We start from the raw sequence: 9,095 nt of genomic DNA, 5'->3' as shown, positions 1-9,095 counted from the left end.
TAATTTTTATATAATCGCAATTGCTGCAGATTTGTTCCTTCTGTTGGGTAAAAAAAATCGGATCGATTTTAAAAAATGGAGACGAACACGGAGAGTTTAATTTGCGAAGTGAACGCGTCGACGGGTTGGGGGAGGGGGTTGAAACTACCCTTGGAAGCCTGCTTTGTGTGCAAAAAGGCACGCACAAAAAAAAAATAAAAAAAGGAGATATTATACCAAGCAAATTCTTGTCCACGCAGATGATTATGTTGCTTCGTTTATCATGTAGGGGAGGGCAGTCTCTCCTAAACTGGTGCGATGGTTGTGTCCACCTCGGTAAAAACTACATTGCGCTCCCCACTGGGGAAACTTCCTCTAACAAGTGAGAATAGTCAAAAGGGAATAAAACAATGTGGGGGTGCCCTCCTGCTAAACGTATATGTTTGCAAAATTGTGGTCCATTATGTGACGCACGTCGTGCTGCGCTTTGGACAGGGAAATTTTGGAGTCGTCGGGGAAAATAAAAAGTTCCCTCTGAAGGGTCTTCTTGGCAAAAATCCAAGGTCCATTTGCTTCTTTGTAAAATATTTTCTCAATTTTTACATCATCACTAGTATCTTCAAAGAGCTTCCTCTTTAACTCCTCGTTGTAAACTAATTTCAGTTTTTTTTTTCTCTTCCCTTTTGCATTATCATCACCTGCTGCGGTGTGCATTTTTTCCGTTTCGACAGGGGGATCCTTCGTTTCGCCTTTTCGCTCACTTGATTGGTCAGCACTATTAAGGGCAGGATCGTCGCTTAGGTGCGGTTCCTGCATGGGGGATGGTGTCACCTGTTGATTATCCACGTTATTCTTGTTTCCTTCCTTACCATCCTGTGTATGATGCCCACACTGTGAAGAGGAACTTTCCGCTTGATTTACTACCATTGGAGTTTCTTTTGCAAGCGAATCCGGTGCAGTCGGTTTATTACTCTCCCCCTGTGTCGGTTGTCCATTTTTCGAGGCACCTTCATAAATGCAATGATTCTGAAAGTTGAAAAGTTCCTTTGACAAGTGGGACTTTTCCTTTTCCACGGAAGAGCCCCTTTTGTTCCACTTTATTTTGTTCTGCTTAATTTCTGAATCGACTAGTAGGAAGTGGAAGTCAGCCACTAGGAAGAGCTCCTCGTTATTTATTTTTTTGTTGTTAATGGAGTGCTTAATAGAATTGCTAGCGTGGTTGTAATATAGGTACTTGACTGGGTCATCCTTATTTAGATACTTTTTAAACTGCGCGGAGAGGACCTCATTCAGCTTGGACAGGCTGTGTATGCTACTGGAGTTTTCATTTGTGCATTTGTTTTGCACATCGATTAGTATGTCGAAGTCTTCATCCTTGATGGTGCTTCCTTTGATAAGCAGTACGAGGAGGATACCTTTATAAACGAATGCCACGAGTTTGTACTTTTTCTCTGTACCGAGGCTCACCACTGGCATGAAGATGGACGACCTGGGTGTGAAAACAAGGTTGGTGTGTGCATGAGTGGTCGACGTGTAAACAGTTAAACAGTTAAACCGTTAAACAGTTAGAGAGCATTCACACGTTCATACTGAGGAGAACGGATCCACACTTCGTGGTAAGGGGTGTCGGTTAGGATATTTTTCGCTAATCGGATGGGTCTTACTTCTTGATCCCCAGGAGAAAGGCATTTTTCTCGTCGATCGTGTTGCACCGGGCGAAGCTGGACAAACCTCCATTTGACTGACAAAGGGGGAAAAGGAGGTACGACTTGACGAGGCACGAAGTAAAGGACCAAATAGGATTGGCAAGATTGGTCCGATTACCCTGCTGACACATGCTTCATGTGCTGAAGGGGCTTCCCCAGAGAAGAGCAGATTCAACCACGTGCACACTTCCACTTACGTTGATGGCAGCGGAGGATGCAATTTTCCTAAACGGGTGTTGATTTAATTTTAAATTATTTACCTAAAGGGTGAGGGAATAAAAGAAAAGAAGTGTACCCATGTTCATCATATGTACATGTGTGAGCGCATAAACGTGCATGTCTTTATGTTAAACGAGGGAATGGGCTCCAAACACATAATACCCTTTCCTTTTGGTCCCTTTTTTTTGCGTTCTCACCGTTCCCCCGTAGGACACCAAATAATTGTATATCATCTTTGTGTCACTCATTTCAAGGCTTGAGTAAACCAAGTGCCCTTCGTACAGTAGACATCCATGCTTTATCTGCTTCTGTCCTAGTATAAGTGACGAAATGAGGTTCTGCACAGAAAAAAAGGAGGAACAGATAGGTAACAGATTAGGAAACTTACAACACATTTTGATGAAATAATAAAAGGGCGGATGCGCTCAAGGTGGGCAACCCATTTTTACCTGCACAGTAACGTAGGTATGCTTTTCCACTGGGAAGAAATGAAAACTTTGTAGGCCTGCGGGAGGGGCATTTTACACACACCGTGTTGTGGCAGTCATGTGTATGACACCAAACCGTTTCAACGGGGGGAATATGGGGGTGAAGGTGGTGGGTTTTCACCGCAAATGCGCTTGTCAGACGTGCATGCAACATGGACAAGCAATTGATGGGTATTAGTTCCGTGTTAATGCGTCGTAGCGGTGGTAAAACCTTCTTACCGTTGTGAATGCTCACACACTCATTGTTAATCGAATTTATGTAGGTAAAGACGTAGTCATCTAAGAGCGTCTGGAGGCTCGTTTTTCTGTTCATATTTCCTGCACAAGTTTTGTAGAACGGGACAGGTTAGGATGGGTAAGTTATGCAACCCCCTCTACTCTGCATATAGTGGGTCGATTTAATCACCACATGGTCAGTCCAACATAGGAAGAGATGATGTGTTTTTTTTCCTTTCCTGCAGGTTGCCTCACCTGTCGTTTTGTTCTTCTTATATTTCAAGAAGGTCCGGATGTGTCCGTGCAATAGCGTGAAGGTCGAGATAAAGTTGTCCAGAACTGAGTGCAGTAACTTACACATGAGGAGTTCCATTTTCTCATTTTTGTAAACATTTTTCACGACCAGCGTTACGAATATATGCTTGTACCATTTGTGGATAACAATTAAATTTTCTTTTGTTATTATATGGTCCATGTGTGATTTGCTGAACTGGGAGAGGAAGGCAGAGACACCTTCCATGGTGCTCGTGTGCGTTACTTTGACTTGTTCGTCCGTTTCGTTTGGGTAGTAGTAGATGACCTTCTCTGCCTTTGGGAGGGGGAGGTTTACCACGTGGGGAAATGTGAACAATTCATTCATCGGTCTACCCGTTGCCGTGTCTTCGCAATGATCTACCGATGATGACCACGTGAATCTGTCCCTTCCAGCAACTTCTCACTCGCACTGCTCGAGTGACGTATGAGGAAATGAAAAGAGGTAGAAGGGTTTCCTGAGGAACCTCCCCAAACGAATTAACTATAACAATGTGCACTTACCTGTAGCTCTTCATCTGTGACTGACTTGTCGGCCTTTTTCACGTCCTCATCGTAGATGAAGAGAGCCTCTATTTTTGTTTTTTCCATTTTATCTAGCAGTTTGTGTATGGGGGGAAGGAGATCCCCTTTCCCAGATGGGCAAAATGGGCTACCTGCCTACGCGTTCACGTTTGCCACTATACACAACAGAATTGTTTTTACTTTCCCGGTTGGGATGTTGTGCCGATTTGGTGTTTTTTCACGCGCTGATGTTTTGCCACGCAAGGGAGGGTGGGGGTCCCTAATCTGATTGGAGGTTAACATAAGTTACCCGCTTTGCCTTTGTGGCTTGGGGCAGGCCCTCCCTACATATCCTTTAAACACCCCTGCAAGGCACCCCAACTTGTTCCTTCTCCAAGCCCAGGGGGAAGGGTAGTCATTCCGAATGTGCGAAAAAAAAAAAAAAAAAATTGTAGCTGTTCAGACTGATTCGTCAAATGGAGTTAACATAAAAATATTAAAAAAGGAAAAAGATAAAAAAAAATTTTTTTTTCCAAATTGTTAATGAACATTCTAATAATGTGCATCGAAATGGAAAAAAAAAGAAAAAAAGGAAAAAGAAAAAAAAAAAATGAGAATACACACATGATCAAAAAAATACACAAATTTACGACAAAAAAAAAGGAAAAGGTTGAGGTTTTGTTTTTTCACTTGGGAAGATTTACGGGGGCAGGGAAGTCCAAAGTTGACTGTTCATCAGTCAACAGTTTACGTGCCAGTTTTGTCCGCAGGGGGAAGCGCAAAAGGAAGATTTCTTAAATAAAAAAAATTATACAAAACAGGGGGAAGTTAAAGTCGGAATGAAAAAAAAAATAACAGTTAACCCCCAAGGTTAGTGTCGTTCAGTTAAAACGTTCCAGGGAGGAAATATATTCTATGCGCGTAAGACCTACACGCACATGTGCCATACCTTCCATACCTCCGTGTGGGGGGGGACGCAAAAATAAATATATACATGGGCAAATAAACAAATATATAATACTTATCGTATGTATATATGTATATGTACGTCATGCACGGATGGGCGTGGGGGTCAGCTGTGCAGGGGCACATGATTAAAGAAAGGGAATGTCACAACGAAGTTGTAACAACTGAGGGAAAGGGGGGGCAGGAAAAACAACAAAAAGGAAACAAAAAAAGGACTATTGTCGTAGTGTGTATGTATATGTGTGTGTCGGGGGGTGGATAAACATTTGGAACAAATTACACGCGGTCTGAAACAGATCGACGTTTAAGAAAGTTCAGCATTCGAAACGGTTCATCGTTGGAAGAAGTATTCTTTTAATTATTAAAAAGGAAGGCGGTGGATCGTAGAACAATCTTGGGTGAGTTCCACTGAGGTGCGCACCCTCCTTCTCAGGGGTAACACAAATTCTTCTTCGTTTTCGTTTCTGGGTCTGCAAGATCAACGACTACCTGCAAGGGGGGGACGCCATGAGGGTATCACGAAATTGTTTACTACACAGGTACGTACTAAGTCATATGCACACGTATGTATACGCAAGATAGGTCAGCTAAGCTAACCACATCAAACCGTAATAAATAAATGGCGTAATACCCAAACGGCATCGGAAAAAAAAAAAAAAAAAAAAAATCTGTTTCTTACCTCCTTTCCATCAATTATATGCTTTGAATTCTTGTTCGATAGAATTTTCTTCACGCAGTCGTTGTCCAGGAAGGTAACAAAGGCGATGCCACGGGGTCTGTTTGTGCACACATCGTTGGGCATGTAAATGTCGATGATTTCGCCGAAGGTTTCGAAGTAATTCCTGAGCGTTTCGATCGTGGTCACGCTATCTGTAAGGTGGGGAAAAAAAAAAAAAAACATTCGGCAGATGGGTACCATTTTGTGAAAAGTGCATTGTACGCCATGCAATAATCCGTGCTGGGTCCCTCCGCGACTTACTCAACTTGGTGACGAACAGCTTGTATCCTCGTTTGTTCCACTCGTCTCCGCCGGGTAATTTTCGCACAACTACAAAGGGGTGGGTGGTTCGGTTCAAAAGGGTGTTAAAAGCGTGTGCACATGTAAGGCCTGCGGGGTATTGGTGGTGCCGTTCCTTCCTCCATGGGCCACGAGACACATAAAATAAACAAATTTGAGCAGCTTCTCCTGAGCAATCTCTGCCTTCTCTATCCGCGACTTACATGGCTGACCGGGGGAACGGTAACTCCCGCCTGGGAGGACATTCGGGGGGTACTTCATCATGCTCTCCTCCATGGGGCTATTTTTTCGTTGCAATTTGTTTTTGACAATTGGGGGGGGGCCTGCAAAAAAAAAAAAAAAAAAAAAAAAAAAAATGGTTAAATCGCCTGAACAGTTCATAAAAAGTGAACATTTTACCTTGCCGTTCATGCGAAATTAAAAAAAAGTGTAAAAAATGAAAGCGCCGGCCGCAACGGAGATATGCTCCCATTCCACCGCGATAACTACAACACTCCAACTTAAAGCAGGACTTACTCTGATTCATGTACTGCCCGTTACAGACGTAGTAGGGGTATTCCATTTTCTTCGCGTTGTACAAATTTTCATTGTGGAACATCATGTTATTCCAATTGTAATAGTTAGCCATGTTCCAGTAGTAGTCATTGCCCATGTAGTCCAGACAATTCTGGTAGGGCATTTGCTGGTTGTTAAAATATGCAGGGTCCATATTATAACCCGCGGGGGGGAAAATAGGCACGGGCATATTATTCTTGTAGATTTGTTTATTGTTCATTCGGTTGCCTAGTATGTTATACGTTGGGCATAAATTGTAAAAATTTTGCATCACTAAATTGTTATCAATATTTTTGGACATGTCCCTTATGTTGGTCGTTTTGTTATACACATTGTGGTACTTGTTGAAGTTGTTTAGATTGTCGTGCGTCCTGCTGGGGGACTTTTTGCCGTTCTTCGGGTACTTGGCTAGGTAGTGATCCGACGGGAGGTCTGCGGGGTGGAGCGGGGAAATGACAACCGATTAGCAGGGCGGAATTGGAAAGGCACAATTAACAACACACGATTAGCACGCAGCATTATTGTGGCCACTTTTCGTTTGTCTCCTTACGGAAAAGGTGCTTGGTTTTGCTGTCCCTCATAGAAGCAACGTCCACGACGATTTCCTTGCCGCAGATGATGTGCAGCTTGTCCTTCAGGACCTACGGAAAAGGGGAAAGCAGCAGATAATTGGGGAGCACGCATTCACATTGTGATGAATATGCATCATCGCACGGCATGCATGCTCGTTGTTGTTGTTGTTGTTTTTGGTGGTGTGTGTGTGGGGGGGTATACTCCACTAGTGGAAGCTTCCCCTAAAAGGGCACTACGGATTTGCTCGAAAACTTACCTTATCCATGGAGCTCTGCTTCTCGAACGATACAAATCCAAACCCCTTGTTTTTATTATTCGACAAATTCTTGGATACGTAAATGTCTACTATTTTTCCATATTTGGAAAAGTACTTTTCTAAGTCCTTTTTGCCAGCCTCGAAGGGAAGTCTGGTTACGAAAATGCGTGGGTATCCTTTTAGGGCCTACACGGAGGGGGTACAAATATGGGTGCAAATATAGATGGTATAATGAGGTCGTCCCTTTTTGCCATTAACGTTCCCTCCTATACACACGTTCTCATCAGTTCAGTGTAATTCGTTCAGGTCGCCTAGCCACACATGCGGAGGTGTAATTCCCATCTATGCCACGATAGACGAGTGTATAGAATTACCTCATCTGCAAAAACGGCGTGGTCCTCCTTGGAGCCATTTTTCTTTTTCTCCTTTGCACCATCTTTGCCCTTCTTGTCAAACAGCGCATTGGTGCTGTTGTCACTGAATTTTCCCTTTGAATCTCCGTCTTCCTCATCGGACGAATCGGAAGCAATAGACGGAGCATTATCTGTTCCTGTTTTTTTTTTCTTTTTCTCCTCATTTTGCTTTAACGAATGCATTTTTCTCTTTATTCTGTTATCTATTTCACACTTTCCTTTGTTTATATTACTGGCGTCATCACTGTGGTTGTTATGTTCATTTAATTCTTGAACGTCTATTTCGTTTTTATCACTTGGATCCAAGCTTCCTGTATTTATACAATTTTCCGCAAGGAAATTTTCTTCTTCCCTTTGTAGAATTACACTGTGTCGGTCTTCATCGACCTCTTTTGAACTGCTGTTCGTAGTATCGTCGTCCAATTCTTGTTCCTCCGTGGTGGTTTTTATTACCTCTGCAGCGTGTTTTTTAGAGGGGGTACGTGAAGCCTCACGTGAGGAGCCATTTCCCGTGTTGTCCACCACAGTGGCAGGTCCATTGGACATTTGACTAGCATCTTCCGCGAGATTTTTCGTTTCACTTTGCACAAGTTTTTGTTTATCATTGTTACTCTCAGGACTTACATCTCCAGCATTTGGTGATCTGGTTGGTTCATTCAGTGGGTCCCGTTCTTTCGACGACGAAACGGTTTTGCTCATTCTGTTTGTTCCCCTCTTGGTGTTCTTTCTTTTGGGAACATCTTCTACTCCGTTTTCTTTCCCTCCTTTGGGAAGGTTGCTTCCCTTCTTTCCTTTCCCCTTTTCTTTTTCTTTCTCCTTTCCTCCTTTTTCTTCCTTTGGGTGTTCCACCTCTGCGGGTTCTGCTTGCACCCCAGTTTTGCTTAAATCGTGGTCCTCACCACGTTCTTTACTCGAATTGTGTGGAGCTCCCCCAGCCAAAGCAGCTTTATCAGTACTACAACCTTTGTCCTTTCCTTTGTTTCTTTTAAAAAAGAAGAAACTTCCTTTTCCTTCCTCACTTGGCGATCCTCCTTTTTTAATTTCGTCTGACGTACTCATTGGTTGGCGGAATGATTTTAAACAAAATGACAGTACTTGCGTGGGGGTAAGAAAAAAAAAGAAATGGATGGTGCAGGGGTCACACGCGGTAAGAAGAAATGTCAAAAAAGAAAAAAGAAGAAAAAAGAGAACTCTAATTATATCTTAATCATTAAAACGAATTTGTTAAAAATTAATTGCCGGCGCGATGAAGGAAAATCAGTCAATTCGTAATTTATGCGTGACAGCAGGTGGAGGGTGGGCCATAAAAATAATAAAATTTTGGCTTCTCTTGCTTGAAAAATTGTGCGCCCAAAAGTATGCCATATATATATGCTGTGCTATTGCTGCTACTGTATACTGCTATTCATAGGGGGGGAAATCCTTACTGCGGGGAATTACGCATAAGCGGAACGCGGAGCGGGGGGTTCACAAAAGTGCGTAACAGAAATTTTTCGCCGGGAGGAACTTTGCTTTGTACGGATACTCGTATGTGGATGCCAAGTGGGGAAGTACAGTATGCCTTTTCTGTTTTTTTCCTCTTTTTCGTTTTTTTCCGTTGATGAGAAATCGGGAATGTATTTTTTCTTTCACTTACGACGCGGATGCAAAAGCGATGCGATTGGGGGTACGTGTGATAAAGTCATGTACACATCATTTGCGCATAGAATTGCAGTTCGTTCATTTTGTTGAAAAGGCGTTTTTCTCTGTGTATGCGAATTTGTTTGAACGGGGAGGGAAGCAAATGCAAAGTTTAAAAATTGGCAAAGCGAATCGAATTGAATTCATCTTATTTGTTTTGGATCGATGTGAATAGATTTGAATTTAATTGTAGCAGAAGAAATAAAAAAA

General features: G+C 42.6%; 2 protein-coding genes across 2 annotated transcripts; both read right to left on the bottom strand.

Annotated features, from left to right (window-relative positions):
* Positions 1 to 408: 408 nt before the first annotated feature.
* Positions 409 to 3,511, bottom strand: PCOAH_00023930 (Uncharacterized protein; the record flags this gene model as incomplete). Its single annotated transcript, XM_020059198.1, has 8 exons — positions 409 to 1,468; positions 1,644 to 1,720; positions 1,883 to 1,945; positions 2,102 to 2,242; positions 2,354 to 2,409; positions 2,612 to 2,710; positions 2,864 to 3,197; positions 3,425 to 3,511. The coding sequence occupies 8 exons, from the start codon at positions 3,509 to 3,511 to the stop codon at positions 409 to 411; spliced, it is 1,917 nt and encodes a 638-aa protein (XP_019914808.1).
* Positions 3,512 to 4,819: 1,308 nt separating this feature from the next.
* On the bottom strand, positions 4,820 to 8,264 carry PCOAH_00023920 (Nucleic acid binding factor; the record flags this gene model as incomplete). Its single annotated transcript, XM_020059197.1, has 8 exons — positions 4,820 to 4,879; positions 5,070 to 5,260; positions 5,370 to 5,438; positions 5,612 to 5,731; positions 5,925 to 6,395; positions 6,514 to 6,604; positions 6,793 to 6,978; positions 7,167 to 8,264. The coding sequence occupies 8 exons, from the start codon at positions 8,262 to 8,264 to the stop codon at positions 4,820 to 4,822; spliced, it is 2,286 nt and encodes a 761-aa protein (XP_019915154.1).
* Between the last annotated feature and the right edge of the window lie 831 nt (positions 8,265 to 9,095).

Source organism: Plasmodium coatneyi, chromosome 9, assembly GCF_001680005.1.
Source record: "Plasmodium coatneyi strain Hackeri chromosome 9, complete sequence".
In the NCBI taxonomy this organism is placed as follows: Eukaryota; Apicomplexa; class Aconoidasida; order Haemosporida; family Plasmodiidae; genus Plasmodium; species Plasmodium coatneyi.
The sequence above is the reverse complement of the archived record's forward strand: the minus strand, read 5'-3'. Positions and strand labels throughout refer to the sequence as shown.